General features: G+C 56.0%; 2 protein-coding genes across 2 annotated transcripts; both read right to left on the bottom strand.

The window, feature by feature from the left end:
- Positions 1-1,943: 1,943 nt before the first annotated feature.
- On the bottom strand, positions 1,944-5,768 carry LOC143638145 (periaxin-like). Its single transcript, XM_077105677.1, has one exon. The coding sequence runs from the start codon at positions 5,766-5,768 to the stop codon at positions 1,944-1,946; it is 3,825 nt and encodes a 1,274-aa protein (XP_076961792.1).
- Positions 5,769-6,215: 447 nt separating this feature from the next.
- Positions 6,216-9,970, bottom strand: LOC143383424 (periaxin). The gene is made up of 2 exons (XM_076837941.2): positions 9,786-9,970; positions 6,216-6,551 (listed from the first exon to the last, which is right to left on the bottom strand). Exons 1-2 carry the CDS (start codon positions 9,967-9,969, stop codon positions 6,292-6,294), a joined length of 444 nt encoding a protein of 147 aa, XP_076694056.2. The 5' UTR covers position 9,970; the 3' UTR covers positions 6,216-6,291.
- Positions 9,971-20,425: the final 10,455 nt, after the last annotated feature.

Genomic DNA, 20,425 nt, shown 5'->3' with positions numbered 1-20,425 from the left:
ATTTTATTCCGAGGGTACTGGGGAGCCACAGAAGGGCTTTGAGCAAGGAAGGGTAGGGTCCGATCTGAGTGTCCGGATCAAAGTGGAGGGGCAAGAGTGGAGGACCAAACCCAGGAAGGAGGCCAGGGCAAGGCCCAGGTGGGAAAGGTTGGGGAAGGGTACAGGAGGACAGGCCGTGTGACAGACAGGTTGGGGGGAAAGGATGAATCTGTGCAGTACAAGGCCCAGGGAAGTATCTGAGAAAGGAACATGGAGCAGTTTGGGGTAGAAGATGCTGGGGCCAGGTTACAGAGTAAACATTAAGATGTTTAAACCTGTAATAGAGTAGGAATTGCAGGGAAGAGAGAATCAAGGCACAAAGACGTGGAGTTTTTTGTTTGTTTTTTGGTACCAGGGATTGAACCCAGGGATGCTTAACCACTGAACCACATCCCCAGCCCTTTTGTTTTTGTTTGGGGACAGGGTCTAAGTTGCAGAGACTGGCCTCAAACTTGTGACCCTTCTGCCTCAGCTTCCTGAGTCGCTGGGATTACAGGTATGCAGCACTGTGCCCAGCAAAGAGGTTTTTAAAATACCTAAAAAGTCCCTCAACTGGGTGCCAGAGACAAGCATTGATTGACCCTGCCGACAGCAAGCTCTGAACTACCACCCTCACAGTCTCTGAGTGTCCAAGGGGAGGCTGCAGAGGCCACCGGCTCCCATGGTGGATGCAGGAGAGAGTCTGGGAGTTGCTTGCACAGAAATAAATAGAAACCACAGGGGAAGGGGACACAGCCCAGAGAGGGAGTGGGGGTGGACCAGGACCTCGTAGGAGCCCTGATGGCCCAGGGGCAGGAGGAGAAAGACGAGTGGGGAAGAGAGACAAGGGAGCCGGGACCAGAAGATAGAAGTTTCCCTGGGAAGTTGGAAAAAATGCAGGTGAAGCCACAGAGAAGCCCCAGTGTGTGCTGGGGGGCAGATAAAGTGGGAGGCAAACCCAGCACGCAAGGGGCAGGGGCGGGGGGCGCTGCAGAGGCGTGCGCCTGAGTGGAGACGGCTCCTATGGTGTGTGCTGGGGACGCAGGAAGTGCAGGGCAGCCGGCCAATGGGAGAAGGTGCATGGAGTCTGCATCCCTCATCCTGAGACAAGGAGGAGGAGGTATGAAGAGAGCAGGGTAGTGTCCTTTTATATCACAGCAGAAACATGAGGTAGTATGGAGGCCCTAGGGGGGCTTAGATCCTGAGTGGGGATTGGGCAGGGAGATGGGCAGCCCATGATCCCAAGGCTCAGCACTGAGAGGTGCTGAGGATCCCAGGACCCAGTCCTAAGAGGCAGCCAGGTGTTTGGTGTGGAGGTTCTGAACCCATAGTTCTGGAGACCAGGACAGGCCTTCCTAGGTGGGGCCAGGTGGGTGGGGCAGTCGAACCAGCCTGACAGGAAAGAAGGCAGGGTGTACAGAGGTGTGCGGTGAGCAGGGGGCAGCAGCCATCCTGTAGGAGTGGGTCCCCCCGGACGGCAGATTCCCTGGCAGAGGTTGATCCACTGCTGTGCCCTCCTGGGGAGCTCCCCAGCATCCTCCTCAAAGGCCTCTGGGAATTCTGAAGGGCTAGAGCAGGCGCCCTCCACCAGGGCTACCTGCCTTTTATAAGACCAGAGGTGGCCTGTTTCTCCCTCACGCCAGAGGATCCCCTCCGGGTGGGTTCAAGTTCCCACCCAGGACCTCCTTTCTCTTCACCTTCCCACCACCCCCACTCCTACCACACACGCACAGGAAACAGGACCCATGGCTACCTCTGGATTATTTTATTCACATGGCTTGGAATGATACAGGCACTCCTGCTGAAGAGAGGACAGGCCTCCACCCTGCCCTGGTCAGTCGCCCACCTCCTGGCCCTCTGAGGGTTAGTGCTAGTTAACTCACACACAAAACGAGAGGAGGGGATGTCTCCGTCTGCTCAGGGCTTCAGACAGCAGCCGCCTGGGCCCCCTCCATCCTGGTGGGGCCTGGAGCCCCTGTCTCAGAAAACCCCACACTGGGCAGCCGGACCCTGAAGCCACCCTCTTCCTGGTCCCCACTTCCACTCCGGGCCTTAGGGCTTAGAGACACCCTGGGGAAGCGGAACTTGGGTGACTTCTCCCCTACAGGGGACTTGGAGGCTGCATCCCCCTCCTGTCCCTTAGAGGCCTTAGAAGGGGCTGCTAGGCCCACACGGGGCAAGCGGACCCTGACCCGGCCCCGACGACCCGAGGCCCCTTCCCCGCTGCCCTCTTCTTCCTCCTCCTCAGGGCTGGGGGAACCTTCTCCAGGGGCCGACTCGTTTGGGCTGAAGCCCACCCGGGGTAGCCTGAGCTTCGGGCTCTTGACCTTCTCACCCTCCTCGACCCCCTCCTTGGCCCGCACCAGGCCAAACCGGGGCAGCCGCACCTTGAGTTTCTGTGCCGCGTCTCCTTCACCCCCTGCCACCTGGTACTCGGCGTGGCTGCCCACGGCGGGTGGCGAGAGCTCCACGTCTGGCAGCGAGAGGCGGAAGGTGTGCTCGGCCCCCGGGGGCTGGCCCTCGGTCCCCTCTCCCCTGGCTCCTGCCCCCAGCGTGGGCAGCTTCAGCCTCAGCCCCTCCTCGCTTGTGGCCACCTCATCCACCTGGGCCTCCCGGCTCAGCCCCACGTCCAGCTCCAGCTGGGGCACGGTCACGGTGGGCATCTTGAAGATGCCTTCACCCACCAACAGCTCACCACCTGCCACTTGGCTTCCAGGCAGGGACAGGCTCACCTGAGGCACCTGGACTTTGTAGCCTGCTGTGCCCTCTGCTGGAGGGGGCATGCTCTTGGCCTGCTGCCCTGGGGTGCCCGCCTCCCCAAAGCCAGTTAGTTCTACCTGGGGCAGTGTGATGCCCAGTGGGGGCATCCTCAGCACCCCCTCATGGCCCTCAGTGGCCACCTGCCCAGTTGTGGACACCTGCAGGCCTGATGGCCTCACTCCACTAATAGCCACTGCTCCCTCTGCCCCTACTTCCTCCTGAGTCCCCAGGGTGACCAACTCCACCTCAGGGATCCTAAGCTGCCCAGCTATGGACTCTGGCTTTTCCCCAGGGCTGATGCGTCCACCCTGGACTTCTGCTTCCTTCCCTCTGACCAACCCAAAAGAGGGCATCTTCAGCTTGGGCATCTTGACCTTCCCATCCCACCCCCAGCCCTTGCCCTCCAACTCAGCTATCCCTGGCACTAGTTCTCCTGGCTCAGCATCCCGGCCTTTGACCCCAAACTTGGGCAGAGCAAACCTGGGCCCCTTGAACTTGACATCAGCCCCTGCCACCTCCACCTTGCCCGAGGGCAGGTGGGCATCCAGGCTGAGCTGTGGAATAGACAGATCGAGGGCAGGCAACAGGCCTCCATCTCCTGCCTCTTTGGCCTCAGCTTCAGTCCCCATCCGAGCCTTGGGGAGTGAGATAGCAAACTTGGACACCTTCAGCTTGGTGGCTCGTCCAGCCCCCTCAGCCTCTGCCTTGGCCACCTTTGGTCCTGAGAGTCCAAACTTGGGCAGGGAGAACTTGGAGGAGGGCTTGGCCTTCATCTCCATCATCTCCAGCCGCCCTTCCTCAACCTCCACTGTGGGCAGCTGAGGAGTGACAATCTCAACAGAGGGCACTCGGAAGCCCACTTCCCCAACACCAACTGCCACCTGGGGACCCTCTGGCTGCTCCACCTTGCCCACTTTGGCCTCCTGAACCTGTCCCTCCAGGCCGAGGGCCCCGGGTAGGTCTAGTTCCACAGAAGGCAGAGTGAGAGAGGGGACACCCACACGAGCCTCACCACCCACCTCCGGCTGCAGACAGGGAAGTGTCACTAGCTTTCCTGAGACCTCTGCACCTGCCTCACCTGGTTTGCCTTGGGACGGAGGCCCCACCCTCCCCAACTTGGGCATGGGCATTTTGGGCATCTTGAAGCCAAACTCCATCCCCTCTGCCTGCTCCGCCCCAGCAGCTTTTAGCTTCACCTCTGGTGCCTTGGGAGCTGCCAGCTGCACATCTGGTACCGCTGGCACCTGCATTTCTGGCAGTCGAATCTCTGACACTTTAGGCAGCTGCACCTCTGGGAGCTGCACTTCGGGCACAGCCATCTCAGGGACCTTGGGGAGTTTCATCTCTGACACTTTGGGCAGCTGCACCTCGGGAAGCCGAACCTCGGGCACAGCCATCTCGGGGACCTTGGGGAGTTTCATCTCTGGAACCTTCGGGAGCTGCACTTCTGGGAGGTGCACATCGGGCACGGCCATCTCGGGTATCTTCGGGAGCTTCATCTCTGACACTTTGGGCAGCTGCAGCTCCGGAAGTCGAACCTCGGGCACAGCCATCTCGGGCAACTTCGGGAGTTTTATCTCAGGGAGCTTCATCTCAGGCACCTTCGGGAGTTTCATTTCTGGAACTTTCGGGAGCTGCACTTCTGGCAGGTGCACATCGGGCACAGCCATCTCGGGTACCTTCGGGAGCTTCATCTCAGGGAGTTTCATCTCAGGAACCTTCGGGAGCTGCACTTCTGGCAGGTGCACATCGGGCACAGCCATCTCGGGCACTTTCGGGAGCTTCATCTCAGGGAGTTTCATCTCTGGAACCTTCGGGAGCTGCACTTCTGGGAGGTGCACATCGGGCACGGCCATCTCGGGTACCTTCGGGAGCTTCATCTCAGGGACTTTCATCTCTGGGACTTTGGGCAGCTGCACCTCTGGGAGTCGAACCTCGGGCACAGCCATCTCAGGCACTTTTGGAAGCTTCATCTCTGACACTTTGGGGAGCTGAACCTCTGGGAGTCGCACATCTGGGAGGACTGCCTCAGGCACTTTGGGGAGCTTGATCTCAGGGGCCTTAGGGAGCTTCACTTCAGGCCCTTTGGGCACCTTGACCTCAGGCCCCGCGACTCCAATGCCAAAGGAGGGCATTTTGATGGTGGGCAGCTTCAACTTGCTCTCAGCAACAGCCTCAGGGGCCGAGGGCCGGGGCTCCAGGAGAGAAAGGCCAAAGGTGGGCATTCGAAGTCTAGGACCCTTCACCCTGGCCTCTGGACTGACCTTGGTCACCTTGGCCTCAGTGACTTCTTTCCCTCGGGTCCCAAAGCGGGGGAAACTGAGGCGGGGCATCTTCAAGGCCACCTCAGGCACCTCTCCCCGGGCCTCTGCCTCTTTGCCTGGCAAGGCCAGGTCCACCTCCACAGTAGGTGCTGCTACTTCCAGGGTGGGCACTGTCACCGCCACAGCCCCTTCCCGGGTCTCCAGGCAAGGAAGTGTGGGGAGAGTGGCTAGTGAGGGCAAGGTGGGCAGCTCTACTTGGGGGACCTGGATCCCTATAGCTGGAGGCTCCGCAGCAGGTGCAGCAGGGGCTCCCAGCCCAAGGGTTGGCAGGTGGAGGCCCAAGCCACTGGGAGCCTCTGCTGAGGGGCCCTCCGTGGGAGCTGAGACCTGAGGGACACCCACCTCAGCACCTGGCAGCCAGGGCCCAACCAGCTCCACCTGAGGGGCTGGGAAACGGGCTCCTGCTGCCACCTCTGCCTCTGCCTTGGCCTTCCTGGGGGGAGGAGCAGCAGCAGCCAGCCGGGCTACCTGGGCCTCTTCGGCCACTTCTCTTACACGCAGCCGAGGCAGCTGGAGGCGCCGGCGGGCAGGGGCAGCTGGGACAGGACCTTTGACAGCCTCAGCTTTGAGGCCCCGACGCAGACGGGAGAACTTGGGAAAGGAGAACTCGACGTCAACGGGGGCCAGGTCTGCAGGGGCCCCCAGGGCCCCGGGCACCACCAACATCTTCTTCTTCTTCACAGGGGACAGACTCTGGATGTTCTGGGGAGAGAGGAGAGAGGCAGGAGGCGGTGGGACAGTGGGAGGCCGGAGCAGACAGGAAGAGCCCCACTGGTATTGTACCAGGATGGAGATATTCTGGGTAGAGTATCTTGTCCCCCAAAACCATCCCCACTTCCTGCCTTTCCCCCAGAAAGCAAAGACATTCATGTAGAATCAACAGGACTGTGGGAACTGGACCCCAAGATGTCTAAGTCCTCATCCAGGAATTTCCCCAGCACCCTTATGGTGCAGATGGGGATTGAACAGCGCTCAGACTGGAACCTGGCCTTCCTGGTTCCGAATCCTCCCTAGCTGGCCTGGATCCGAAGATGGGAATGCCTCTTCAAGATGGTTGAGGGCCAAGGTCTGGGGTAGATGGACTCCCTCCCGGGGGAGGAGTTTAGGGACAATGAACGAGGGTGGGATTAGAATTAGGTTAGTGACAAGACAGAGGGCAAGGATGGCCCACGTTGGCGGGGAGTGGGGCTCACGGCGCAGAGACAGGATCGCTGGGGCTGTCCAGGACCGGGGCCGGGCTAAGCACGCGTACCAGCTTGGCCACCTTGGCCCGCGGCCCCTTGATCTCGTAGCCAGCCACGGTCCCGGGCCGCAGCGCCAGGTCTCCGGTGGGCACAGTGCGCTTCAGGCAGAAGGAGACCTTGTAAGGTTCGGCGCATTGCAGCAGGCGAAGTGCGTCCTCGTACTTGAAGTTCTCAAAGAACACGCGGGCGCTCAGGAGCTGGTCCCCTGCAGGCGAGGTGGAGGTCGGCAGGGCATGGGCATCTGCCAGCCCCGCCCAGGTCTGGTTCCGCCCACTTCCTGGGAGCTAGCGCAATGAAGCCCCGCCCCCGGGTTTAGCCCGCCTATCCCGAGCGCAGGCTTGAGAGGCGTGCCACCCCGACTAGGGCCAAGACCCTAGTAACGAAGCCCCGCCCATGGCTTTAGCTCCGCCTCCCCCACTGGGCGCCGAACACGTCCACAACGCTCAGGTCTCGCGGGTCGCCTTTCCACTTCTCTACCCCAACCTCACACCTCAAAAGGTGACTTTGTTTTCTTTACGGAGAGAACAAAAGCAGAAGGTAACTTCCGCAAGTTCCCACACCATCTGTTTACCTCCCTGGTCTGCTGGATCTTTACTCCTGTCAAGGGATGAACTGTTCTCACTCCTGGCTCGGGTCAGTTCCCCCGCTGTTTGCCCAGCGATTCTCCCCTTTTCCCACATCACCTTGTGCCCTTTTTTTCCACATTATCCTATCAGCATAACAATATGCCATTTCTCCCATAAGAATGAATGTCTGGACCTCACAGTATGGAGCTCCTGTCCCATAGATCTGTTTACCTTGATGACAAAAAATGCGTCGGCATTATTTACAATTCTCCAGTCACACTTTCCATCCGCTTACTAGCGCCCCGCTTCACCCCACGTACATGAACTGCACCTTTCAAGGTCTCAGGCAGTGACCCCTGTGTAGTTCAATAGTCAAATCCCAAACTTCATCTGCTTGGACCACTTTATTTTATTTGACCCAACTTTACCCTTTTTCTCATCTACTTGTTTCAGTTGGTTTGGGGGGTGTCACTCCTTCTGGAACCCCTCTGGAGGTTGCTGAGGCTACCCTCGAACTTGCATCGACATTGGGATCCTCCTGCCTCAGCCTCTCAGGTTGCTGGGATTATGGGCATGCACCGCCTTGCTCAGCAAGTTTCTGAACTCTTAAAGACACTGTTTGAAGTGCTCAGGCCTTGGGCCTCTTCTCTTCTCCATAAACACCCTACACTCGGCTTTGGGGAATTCTTGGGAAGCTCATCCAGATTTAGGAGTTTAAGGATCATACATCTGCTGATAACTCCCCAGTGAATCTCTCCAGCCAGCACTCCCTCCTTCACTCTGGACTCATAAGGCCTCTCTGTATCTGTAGGGGGTTGTTTTCAGCTCCTCCCCTCCTAGACATCAAAAATCTACAGATGCTCAAGTCTCTTATATAAAACAGCATAGTATTTTCATGTAAGCTACATACCTCTTCCCACATATATAAAATGAGATCTAGATTACTTATTTATTTTTTGGTAAGGAGGAATGAACCCATGGATGCTTAACCACTGAGCCACATCCCCAGCCCTATTTTGTATTTTATTTAGAGACAGGGTCTCTCTTGAGTTGCTTAAGGCCTTGCTAAGTTACTGAATCAGGCTTTGAACTCACAATCCTCCTGCCTCAGCCTCCCTAGCCACTAGGATTACAGGCATGTAACACTACACTCTGGCTAGATTACTTATAATACCTAACACAGTGTAAATAGTCGTTACACTGTGTTGTTTAGGGAATAGTGACAAGAAAATGTGTCTGGACGTGTTCAGATACAATTACAGATGCAATTTTTAAAAAAATATATTTTCAATCTTTGGTTAAATCCTCAGATGCAGAACCCGAAAATATGGAAGGTGGACTGTATATCCAACTACCACTCCACATCACCTGGGTGTCCAACAAACACCTCGCATCTAAGAGGTCCAAAATACACACCTGGTCTTTTCCAAATAAGCACCAGCCCCAGTGTTCCCCATTTGTTAGACTAACAGCTCCATCCTCAAGTCGAAATCCCTGGAGGCATCCTTGACCCATCTCTGTCCATGATATCCCACATTCAGTCCTGAAGGTTTCTCCTTCAAGGTATATCCAGGGTCCTTCTCTTCACCTCCAACAACACTGTTTTAGTCCTGAGCATCACCATCTCTTACCTGGATAATCCAAGTAACCACCTTGTTCTCCCTGCTCCCAACCCTGCCCCCTACAGTCTACTGTTATTGTAGCCGTTCAACATGATCCATTCCTGTTCCTCTTCTGTTCACAACACTCACAGAATACAATTCAAAGTCTCTCCTGCTGCTGGGGAGGATTCAAAGTCGGCCTCAGCAACTTAGTGAGGCCCTAAGCAACTCAGTGAGATCCTGTCTCAAAATAAACTTTTAAAAGGGTTGGGGATGTGGCTCAGTGGTTAAATACCCCTGGGTTCAATCCCTGGTACAAATAAAATAAAAGTCAAAGTCTCTGAGTAAATAGTCAAAGTCTCACCATAGCTTTAGCCTTCCAAAAACTGCTCCCCCCTTGCCTCTCTGACATCGGTCTTACCATTCACTTATTGCATCCACTGGCTTCCATATTCTTCCTCCAACAAACCAGCCATGCTCCCACCTTGGGATGTTTGCATTGGCTGCTCCCTCTGCCTGAATGCTTTTTCCAGATGGCCACATAGCTTGTTTCCTTACTTCCTTGCAGACTTTCCACCCTTCCTAGACCACCTTGTGTAAAAATGCAGTTTTCTTCCAGGCATCTATAGCACATACTCCCTTCTAATTTACCAGAGATTTTACTTATTTTAACTCCTTCTCCACTGGATCGTAACTGCAGGGACTGTTGTCTGTTTGTTCACTGCGATAGCCCAAGCACCTAAATAATGCCTGCAATAGAAGGCCCTTAATAAATAGAAGCTGTATGAATAAATGTGAGCTTCACTCACATTTCCTAAAACATCCCTCGCTTACTGAACCCCTCTCCAACCTCTCCAGGTTATTAACTCCTCCCCTTTTCTTCTGCCCCAACAACACAAACATTAACTAGCAATTACATAGTGCTTACCATGTGCTACTTAGCTGTGTGCTGTTTTCAAATACTGACTCATTTAATCTACATAATAAACCCATGAGCTCAATACTAGTTGTTCCCATTTTAAAGATGAGAAAACGGTGGCACAGAAAGATCACAAGCTAGTAAACGGGGCCTCAGGGATTCAAATCAGACAAGGAGCCCCCAGAGTCAGCTCTGAACAATCACAGTGCCAAAAAAAGCCCCGCCTGGCCCCAGGCCCCGCCTTTTAGAGACCACGCCCACAACCCTGAAGTCAGTTTCAGCCCTTGGGCCCGGGACAGATTCCTAACTCCACCCCCGCAGGTCGGCCCCGCCCACGCCCCGGCCCCGCCCACCTTCCTGTAGGCTGAGGCTCCTGGCGGCAGGTGAATCCTCGCGCAGCTCGCGGACGAAGATTCCTTCTTTACCGCCGCCGGCTACGTTGATGCCGCTGACCCCGGTCTGCGCCTCCGTCTCCACTATAATCTCCACCAACTCCGCTCGCCTCAGCTCCTGCAGACGGCGGGGAGGGGTCGCCATGGGACGCCAGGGCTAGACCTCGCCCGGAGGTCGCCATCGCCCTTAAAAGCGGCTCTTAGGCGGGTTCCCCGGGCACCTGCCCCTCGGCGCGGCCCAGGCTGGACGTCCGGGCCACTCATCCGGCACCTCTTTTAGCACGCGCGCGGGCGGCTAGCTCTCTGCACTACGGTTAAACAGCTCCGCGGGCGTGAGCGCCACTGCGAGCCCCCACGGCTGCTGTCCGAGGGGCGGGGTTGGAAGAGGCGGGACTCGGTGGAGGCTGCTAGAGGGGGCGGAGCCAGGTAATGGGACGGGACCGTTCGGGGAACCGGGATCAGAGAGCACTTGGCGAGGTTGGGAGCAAATGGAGTGTGGAAGAGTACCGGGATGAGAAGTCTGTGGCCGCAGTTTATGAGGGGTTTCTTTGGAGCTGGGGCAGTGACCCTTATTCTAAGCGTGAGATTGAGCCACGAGGAAGGGCTTTAATAGCAGCAGAAGAAGGGGCGAGGTTGAGGACAGGATTCCTAGGAAAGGGTTGGACCCCTAAGCCATGCAAGATGAGGCAATGGGGAATGGGACTTGCCCTTGGCCCTGCAGGCTTGAATGTGTGTGACTGTGCTCTATAACCTCAAGACCTACATAACGCCCACCGGGGAGGGAATCTAGCAGAGTGTGGGGTGGGGGTCGGTGCGTGGGTAAATGAATGGTGGACCAACAGTGGTGGCATTCCTGGTATTTACTGTAAATGGTGCACACTGGCCCTGGCCCAGCGGCACGCTGTGTGATTGACGTCGTTCCCAGAAGAGGAAGTGAGAGGCCTGAGTTCTGTCTAGGAATCCAATCTGCCGTGTCTTTCTGGGGGAGCACCTTGCCCTCCCTGAACCCGTTTCTCTGCTGTAAAGTTGGATAACAGAGGTGTACTGGAAGGAGTCTGTGATTGTGAGCTGTGAACTAAACCAACAGGCATCAGAAGGGACAGGGCAGGGCATTGAGACCAGCAAGGACTGGAATTGAACTTGGGGCTTGAAGAGGGGAAAGCAGTTCTGAGCCTGATGCCCCACTGTGGTGGCTCCCAGCGGGGAGAGGACTGGGCAGGGCAATGTGAGAAGGAGTAGGAAAAGCTGTGGCAGCAGCTGGAAGAGCATGACCATCCCCAACACCCTTTGGCTGTGCAGGCCCTGGTCTAAGCATTCTCTGTTCAGCCTCTCATTTCATTCTCCCTTCAGCCTTGGGAAATCAACAGAGGAGAACCCCGAGGCCCAGAGGCTCAAAGGGATGAGGTCACCTGCTCGGGGCTGCACAGCTGACATGGTGGGGAGTGGGATTTGATAATTCCAAATTCTTGTCTTTAACCACTGTTCCACACTGCCTCATCTGATGAAGGCTTTCTGCTGGGTTTCCTTAGCTTATTATCAACTCCTTTATGATCCAGTGAATTAGCTGCTTTGCATCGATTTGTGCCACGCACTAAACTGAGCCCTTCACATCATTATTATTTCCCCCTCAATTATATTTCCATTTCACAGATGGGGAGACTGAAGCCCAGAGAAGCCAGGAAGTGTCTCCTTGCTGTCCTAGTCTGTGCTCCCTACACATTCCCTGCAACCCCCCCTTGCAGGGCCTGTGGCACTCACCTCGGCACTCCGGCTCCTGGCCTCCATGGTACTGCTGGGAGACACGTGAGCCCCAGGCTCCTGCTTCCTTTCCCCCTTCCGCTGCAGAACCAACTTCAGTTCTGCATGAAGCAGCTGCCTCTGAGCCTGGGGGACAGGGATGGAGGGTAAGGCCAGGAGGTGATGAGGGATAGAAGCCCAGCTTCCAGGGGAAGGGCAAGGTGGGCATCAGAAGGAGAGAAAGGCCCCGCTCCCCAGCTGTCCCCTCACCGCTGCCTGGGCGCAGGTATTCCCTCCTAACAGGAGCCCGGCCCCAGATGCCACACAGCTATCTGTGGGGCTCCCGGCCTTCCGCTGGGGTCTTGCTGCCTGCCAGGGAAAGATCAGGGCATGAGGCTCCAGGTAGGCAGGAAAGGGCAAGGAGGGGCATGTGGTGCCAGCCAGTGCTCACCTGAGGGTCACCTTCAGCTCCTTGGGCCTCCTGGGTCCGGGGCTCTGAGAAGAATAATGGGAGCAGTATTATCAGCTAACGCGCACTGTTGCTTCCAAGTGGATGACCCTCCCCACTCTCTGTCAATGTCCTGTCCCAATAATGCAGGTGGGGACATTGAGTTCAGAAGACCCCCCCACACACACATATCCCATGACAGCTGGAAAACAAGAGGCAAAGCCCAAGCTGACTCCTGGGCCTGTCCAGCAGCAGAGCCCCAGGGCCAACCACCTGGACCAAACACACAATATAATGACATCCACTCCCATGTGCTCCCAGAGGTCACAGCCCCTCGCCTTCCTGTGCTTTTTTAAAAAGTGAGGGAAAGCATGCCCGCCTTGCAGGGCTGTTCCATGGATCAATGACTTAGAAGGTATAAAGTGGCCCACACGAGGGAGGAGCTTGTGTTTGCTGTTATTACCAAGAATGTCCTGTGGTCCTGACCTTGTGTCCTGTCCCCATAGGTATCGTTGCACATGGACCCCAGAACAGCTTTGTGAGGTCAGGATTGTATTGAGCCCATTACAGAGGAGACAACTGAGGCTGGGGGCAGGGGAGTCACTTGCCTGGTGTATATATGGCCAAGCTGGGACTTGAACTTGTCTGACACCTCCAGCCTCTTATATGGCAATAATAATAACTAACGGTTACGGAGTGGTTATTATTGGCCAGTCCTTGGACTGAGACCGTCACCTTCTCCCTCACCTCTGAAAACCCTGTCCCCTCAGAGAGGCCAAGAGAAGTCACACAGCAAAGGAGGAAGCAGAGCTGGAGGTCACATGCAGTCTTCTGCCACACTCTCCCCGGGGAATGGTCATAGATATTGTGTCCCCAACCCCCAACCCAGGTCATACAGCAAAGGAGGAAGCTGGAGCTGGTGGTCACATGCAGTCTTCTGCCGGACTCTCCTGGGGGAACCGCCATAGAGATTGTGTCCCCAACCCCCAACTCCTGGCTTGTCCTCACAGCCCCCACCTGGCATGCCAACCCGCCAACCCCTGCTGTAGAGGGAAAGGTCAGACCTCACGCGGCACATTCCCTCACACAATGGCCCATCTGCTGGGCCAGCCACATTCCACCCCGCCCACCCACCCGCAGCTGCACAATGGCCCTTCATAGCCCACCACCGGCCAAGATAGGGGACCCCCTCAACATCCTGAGCAACTATTCCACTAGCAGGTCCCCCACAGTGTTGGAGGGCCCCTCTCTGGATTTCCTAGGGGTCCTGGTCTATGTGTTCATCCCGGCCTCCTCTCTCAGCCCCTACCCCTTCGAGCAGGGACAATCTCTTCCAGGCTGGCTCCCACGTCTGGGGTGTTCCTCTGAGTTGGGCCCTGTGTCATCACCCAGAGGCCTCAACGTCACCCTGGATAGGGTGGCTGTTATAAGGGTGGAAACCCAGGCTCAGAGGGGGAGAGTGTCCAGAGTTAGACAACCAGGAAGAGGCAGAGCTAGGGCCTGTGCCCTTGACCCTTACTGGTACCAAAACTTGCACTGGTAGTTCTGACACCTGGGCCACAAAACAGCTGGGCAGAAACTAGGTGAAGCAAGAGAGGTGGAGGGGACTGGGAATGCCGTTTCAAAGTGAACTTGTTGGAGCCAGACCTGGCTAATTTGATCCCAGGGGGCCCCCATTTTACTGATGAGTAAGAGAGTTAAGAGGCAGGACATCACAACTGAACCCAGGTGTGAGAGCTAACCAGGACCAACACAGTACTCTAAACTGGGGAGTGGGGGTGAGACGGCCTTTTGCAGGCAGCGGCAGAGGGCGGGGACAGTCTCCTGGGCCAGGAGCTCCCTGCTCCAGGCCCTGGCAGTGAGAGTCACACCCAGAACCTGACACAGGAAGCCCAAGCAGGGCAGGACAAGAGAGTGCCCTCCTTCCTCAACCCTACCTGGACAGCTGCCCAGCCCAAGTTATATTTAGCTCAGAAGTGCCCTTCCTGAGGAACGTACCCAGCTCCTGGGGTGGGGTGGGGGCAGCTTCGGAAGGAAACCCACTCCACCCCAAGCACTCTGTGTTCCCAGTGATGCCCATCCTAGTAGGCAGGGGTAGGAGGTAGGGGAGACTCTCTGGGACACCCTGACTCGTGTCAGAGGCAGATCTGATGGGGTCTCCTGGTGAATCAAGACTGGGGCAGTGACTAAGACCCTGTCCTGGTTCATGCCTGAGTTCCCAGAATTTTCAGCGTTCCTGTTTCTTGAGCACTTACTATGTGCTTTGGCTCATTCAACGCCCGCCCCCCCCCCAACACTTCCCTGAGGCAGGTACATCTAAGATATCCATTTGGACACTTGGGCCCTTCAGAGTAGCTGAGAATTAGGGGTTGACGTCTAGGCCCCGCCCTTTGGCTGAGCTAGGTCCACTGAGGAATCTACTAAAGGCTCTGCCCTTCTAGCGCTTTCTTCAGTGGCTGCCACCAACCTCACTTGGGAATTCTGCCTGCCTGAGAGTCTCAGCTTTCCCAGCCACGGTGACCTGGTGTCCTCACAGTGGGAGCGGGGGGTGACCCGACTCATCCAGAATATTACTGAGGCCACTCAGTGGGGCCAAGGGGAAGTGTAAGGCGATGGCCTCTGGCTGCCTCGGTGAGTCCCAGCTCCAGCACTTGCCAGGTATGAAAACAGGGGCAAGGTCCTTCTCATCCGAGACCTCAGTTTCTTATCTGTAAAGTGGAGCCAGTAAAAATGGCTTTGAAGATTTGTGAGACAAGAGCAAGTCCTCAGAACATCCCAATGTAAAGTGCTCAATTAACAGAAACCTCTCTGATAGCAGAGTGTATGCAGGAGGGCTCCACCTCTCCCAGGGTCTCATACCCAGCCTTTGCTCCCCCAAAACCAAAGGGGAACTTTGAATGAGAGATAAAATCCAGCCATCTTGGGCACCACCCTCCCACCGATAAGATCACCACCACCATGCTGGGCGTGGTGGTGCATGCCTATAATCCCAGTGGCTTGGGAGGATGAGACGGGAGGACTGCAAGTTCAAAGCCAGCCTCAGTAACTTAGCGAGGCCCTAAGCAACTCTGAGACTCTGTCTCTAAAATACAAAAAGGGGTTGGGGATGTGGCTCAGTGGTTAAGCACCCCTGGGTTCAATCCCTGGTACAAAAAAAAAGAAAAATCACCACGGTCGCTTGGCATCCTATTCTAAGAACCAGAAAGCCTGCCCAAGGCAGTAACTCATGAACTCTGTGAGTCGGCCTCTGTCAGCCCATTTTAGAGACGAGCAAGTAGAGGCACAAAGGCTGCACAGCCAGAAAGAGGGTGCAGCTGGGATTCAGGACTGGCTCAAAGTCCTCCTGCCTGGGCCCCAGGCACCCTCCCAGACCTCCCAGGACCCTGGGTCTCAATCTCAGCCTGGTCCCAGGAGGAGACTGGCTGGCTGATCTCTTACCTCTGGGCCTCCAGACACAATCGAGAGCTCCCCAGTCCGTCTGTTCAGTCCCAGCCCTAGGCTGGGGGGGAAAAGGAATCGGGAGGGTAGGAGGGTAAGACCCCAGCCATTGGCTGCTGAGATATGATGTCACCAGAGGGTGGGCAGTGGGGAAACAAACATCCCCTTCTCCCAGCTACATCCATGTGCCAGGGGGTGGGGACCAGAAGGCACCGCCTGTCCTTGGCTGAGCCCAGACCTCCACCGAGAGCCCCACTTCTGAGACCTGCGCGTGGCCACTCCAACTTAGAGACTCAGCACCCCACCCCCACTGCTTCCTGGCCCCCGGACCCACCCATGGCCCTGATGTTTCCTGGGGTCCCCAAGACAAACTCCTTCCTGCCCTCTCGCCTCACAATTTTGGTTTCAATCCCAGTTCAGCTGCTCCTGCCTGGCTGTGTGACCTTCCTTAGTAAGCCTTCAGTAAGTCACAGATCATCTCTGGCCTCAGTCTCTCCATGTCTAAGATGGAGCTCGTAACAGAGTGCCACCTATACACATTTTGTTATTTATGGTTACACAAATTAGAGGGCCGGGTGGTCTTCTTGGGGGACTTGGGAACCCTTTCCAGTGAAACTGGGCATGGCAGAACCCTACTGCTCCGTTTCATGAAGTTGCTATTTGGGGCTCCTCCCATGTGCTCAATACTGTGTGGGGTGCCCACAGTTCTGCTTCCAAAGCAAGGAGGGTTCATTGGGCCCAATATATAGCTACAGGAGGTTGTGGGGCTGGGCTCGCACCCCCCACTCTGCTGGACCCCCAAAGACCCTGCTACACTCTCCTATCCCTCCTTTTCACAGATAAGGAGACAGAGAAGGTCAGTGACTCACCCAAGGTAGCACAGCAGGTAATTGGCAGTGGCCCAGCTTTCAATCCAGACCTGCCCAACTCCCAAACCAAGGCCACCAGGCCTCACCCCAGTTCTCTGGCCCCTGGCCCGGCCCCCAGCCTGCCCTGACTCACCAGACCCCGGGGGGCGGCACAGGGAGCACAGGTACCCCCACATGCCCCTCGCACCCACTAGCCGCTGCCCTGGATGCTCGTGGCTCTTTGAGCCTGGGCCTGGGGCTGGGGCTGGGATGAGGCTGGGGGATTACCCCCAAAGCACGAGTCAGCAGCTTCTGCCCCATTGTCCCGCCAGGCGCCAGCACCAGGCCCCCAGTCACACCCCAGCCCCTCATGCCAGCATAGGTGGCCCCTCTGTGGACCTGTCCCCCACCCCACACATAGGAGTTGGGGACTGCTCTTGAGGACATGGGGTGCAGAAACAGGGTGGCTAGAGCCCAGAATACTGGGGGCCTCCCCTTTCTCTCTGAAATGCCCCCTGCCCACTCTCAGCCACCAGGGGAGGCAGGAATGTGCTGAGCTCTGGGAAATGCCTTCCTGGCCTGGCAGCCACCAAGGGTAGGGGTGTGGCCGGAACCCGGCCAGCACCCTCCTCCTGAGCTGGGCGGGGTGGAAGGGACCTGTGGTCAGGGCTGCCATTGGGCCTGTGATCCTTATTTTACTGCAGTTTCTTCCTCTCTTTCATTGACCTCCTCAAAGATTCATTTGTTCATTTCCTCATTCAACAAACATTCGCAAGCCCTTGTCCAGTGGCAGGTCCTTTGGGGCCACCAACAGACCCACATCTACCTTGGGAGGCCAGACTCAGGAAAGGATTCCTGTAGGAGCTGACGTTGAAAGTCAAACTGGAGGTTGAGGCTGAGGGAGAGGGCAGAGGAGAGGGTTCCAGGCAGGGGGACCCACAGGGAACAAACCCAAAATGGTGAGGGCCATAATGGGAAGTCCCAGGCGGAGTGGTCAGGGAGGGCTTCCTGGAGGAAGTAGCCTTTGGGCTGAACCCGTAGGATACATAGGAGTTAATGCAGAGCAATGGGTGGTGAGCGAATGAGAAGTAGAAGGAGTGACCTGTGCATTGGCCCTTTGAGAACGTGGTTAATTGAGAGTGGGGGGAGGCTGAGTAGAGGTCTCAGGCTCAGCCAGGCAATGAGGAAGGAGTGAGACTTTGTACTGAGGGCCCTGGGCAGCTATGGAAGGGACAACGTACAACCGAGCTTGTTGTTGTTTTGCAGTATGGGGATTGAACTACCAGGGGCATTTGGGCATGGTGGTGCACGCCTGTACTCCCAGTGGCTCCAGAGGCTGAGGCAGAAGGATCACAAGTTTGAGGCCAGCCTCAGCAACTTAGTGAGGTCCTAGGCAACTCAGCAAGATCCTGTCTCAAAAAATAAAATGGGCTGTGGCTGTGGCTCCATGGTTAAGTGCCCCTGGGTTCAATCTCTGGTACAAAAAAAAAAAAACAAAAAAACAAAATCTTGAACCTCCAGGGACACTTCACCACGGAACTATATCTCCAGCCCTGTTTTTTATTTTGAAACAAGATCTTGCTAAGTTGCTTCAAACTTGTAATCCTCCTGTTTCAGACTCCCAAATTGCTGAGGTTACAGGCCTGTGCTACCAATGTCTGGCTCAAAGGTGATCTTTTAAGTGCTTGATGGTAGACATAGTCTAAGCTACAGGTCGGGTTAGAAGGAGGTTGAAAATCTGCCTCTCTCCACTCGCGGTCAAATAGAACATAGAGTTTGGGACACACTGTGCTCTGTGTCTCTCACAGCAGAGAACCTTGCTGTTCCCAATCTTAGGGAAAGAGCTTCTGTCTTTAGCCATTAAATATGAAGCTGAAGGGCTGGGGTGCAGCTGAGTGACTGAGCACTTGACCAGCATATGCAAGGCCCTCGGTTCCATCCCAGGACAGAAAAGAGTAGGAGAAACCCAGCAGCAGCAGCAGCAGCAGGGTGACCCACGGATATGTCCCAGCACTCAGGAGGTTGAGGCAAGAGGATTACTGGGTCCCAGGAGACTGAGACCAGCCCAGGCCACATGGTGAGACCACATCTTAAAAATAAATAAAATAAAAATTGATGCTAGTTGTACTTTTTTTTTTTTTTTTTGTAAATGTCCTTGATCAGATTAAGGAAACCCCCTTTCCTGGTGTGCTGTGGGTTTTTATCATGAACAGTGTGGTGTGTCTCTGTCCAGGTCTTGGTTCCTCTCTTTCTCTCTGTCCTTATTCTTTGTCTCATACTGTGGCTGTTTCTCAGTCTCTCTCCTTCTCTCTCCTTCTCTCTCTCTCTCTCTCTCTCTCTCTCTCTCCTTCTCTCCCTCTCCCTCTCCCTCTCTCCCTCCCTCCTGCTTTCCCTCACCCAAGAGGGTGTGGCCATGGGAAGTTTGAGTTTAGGGGGTGGCACCAATGTCCTGGTTCCGGTCAAGGCCACCTCAGTAAACACAGGACATCCTGTGGGGCCAGGAAAGGAGGTAGAAGCTCCCCATGGATCACCCTCTCAGAGCCAGCCTGAGCAGAGGAGAGCTGCTGCCCTGCCCCGACACATTGCTGGGCCCACCCAGTCCAGCTGGGGGGCACTGATGTCTCCCTTGCCCCCACCCTTCCTGCCCACTCTTGCTCCTTGACCCTGTCCACTAAGCTTCAGTCCCAGGAGCCCAGCAGCTTCCACGCCTTCCCCTAGGGTCCCCCCAAGCCCAGTGCATCCACCATGGCCCATCCTGACCTCCAGCATCAACCCCAGACCCTGGTCAGAGTCCCAGAGGACTATGTCCTGGCCCCCTGGCTAAAGCTCTGAGCCTCTTCCTAGACCCCTCTTCCAGCCAAACCCAGAAACTGAAAATGTTGTAGGGCCCTCACCCCTTAGCCCTTGCATATGCTGTTTCCCTTTTCCCAAAAACAGCCTCCCTTTAGGGTGGACACTATTATTGTCGCAGTTTACAGATGAGGACTTGGAGGCCCAGAGAAGTTAAGAGGCAGATTGGCAAAGCTGGGTTAAACCCAGGAGGTCTGGCTTTCAAGCATAGCCTCTTGTCTTTCTCTCATTGATTCAATAGCATCTGTGAACATCATTTCTGTAGCATGTTTTCCACTGTGCCAGTTTAGCCAGCGACGCGTCCTTTCTCCAGTGCCTCTGGGTAAAGTTGCACAGGTTGTGCACTGCACGTTGGTTCCATATTTAAGAGGCGTGTTTCAGGTGCTATGGATTTACATACTTATTATGACAATTTTCTGGCAGGTGGAGGCCAAGTGCCTTGAGGAAGGGGTGTGTCTTTTGCACAAAAGCACCTCATGGGCTAGATCAGCCCTGATTCCATCCCTTTGGCATCTTGGGTTTATGATGGGCCTGTGCTTGAGGATCTGCTTCTCCTTCCCCAGGTCTGACCCCCTGGATGGCTGCACAGACTCTGGTGTGCCACTCCACCCTCAAGGGTGGTCACACCACGTCAGCCAGCAGATTCCAGGGCCCACACCATTCTGAATTGAGATGCCAGGCGCTGCCACTGCTTTTCACAGGGCCTTTGTGTATTCTGGCCATGACACCCCCCAGGCCAGCTCCCTTCTGCAAACACTTCCTTGACACCTAGGAGAGTGCGGTCCACCGTCCTTGGCCACCTTTTCCTCACTCCTTCCCTCCTTTTTTATCTTCCCTTATTCAGCAAAGATTCCTGAGTACCTACTCTGTGCCTGGACCATGCCTCTTTCATAGATGGGCTGGCTAGCGGCATCTGTGGGTTTCACAGACTACCCCCAGTTTGGCCCCCAGAGATTTCAAGAAACAAGCCCCAGTATGCTGTAAGCAGAGGCCAAGGGGTCGGCTGACACCCCCCATTCCGCACAGGACACAGAACTCCAAAGTGGACACCAGGGGGCGCTGCTGAGCTCAGCCTAGGCCCCCAAGATTTCCATCTGGGACAAAAGCCGGAGTCCAGTTGCCCAGGCGTTGGGGTCACCAGGGATTGGAGTCAGGACCCCGAAACACGCTCCATCTAGGCACCAGCTCCCTACGGTCATCTCCACCCGCCGGCCCAGCCCGCCTCCTCCACTTCCAGAAATGGGCACCGCTTCCTCTGCTCCTCCAGGAAGTCGCGCTCC

Source organism: Callospermophilus lateralis, chromosome 18 (genome assembly GCF_048772815.1).
Source record: "Callospermophilus lateralis isolate mCalLat2 chromosome 18, mCalLat2.hap1, whole genome shotgun sequence".
Classification (NCBI taxonomy): Eukaryota; Metazoa; Chordata; class Mammalia; order Rodentia; family Sciuridae; genus Callospermophilus; species Callospermophilus lateralis.
Note: the sequence above shows the minus strand (reverse complement) of the source record. Positions and strands in the feature narration are given on the sequence as shown.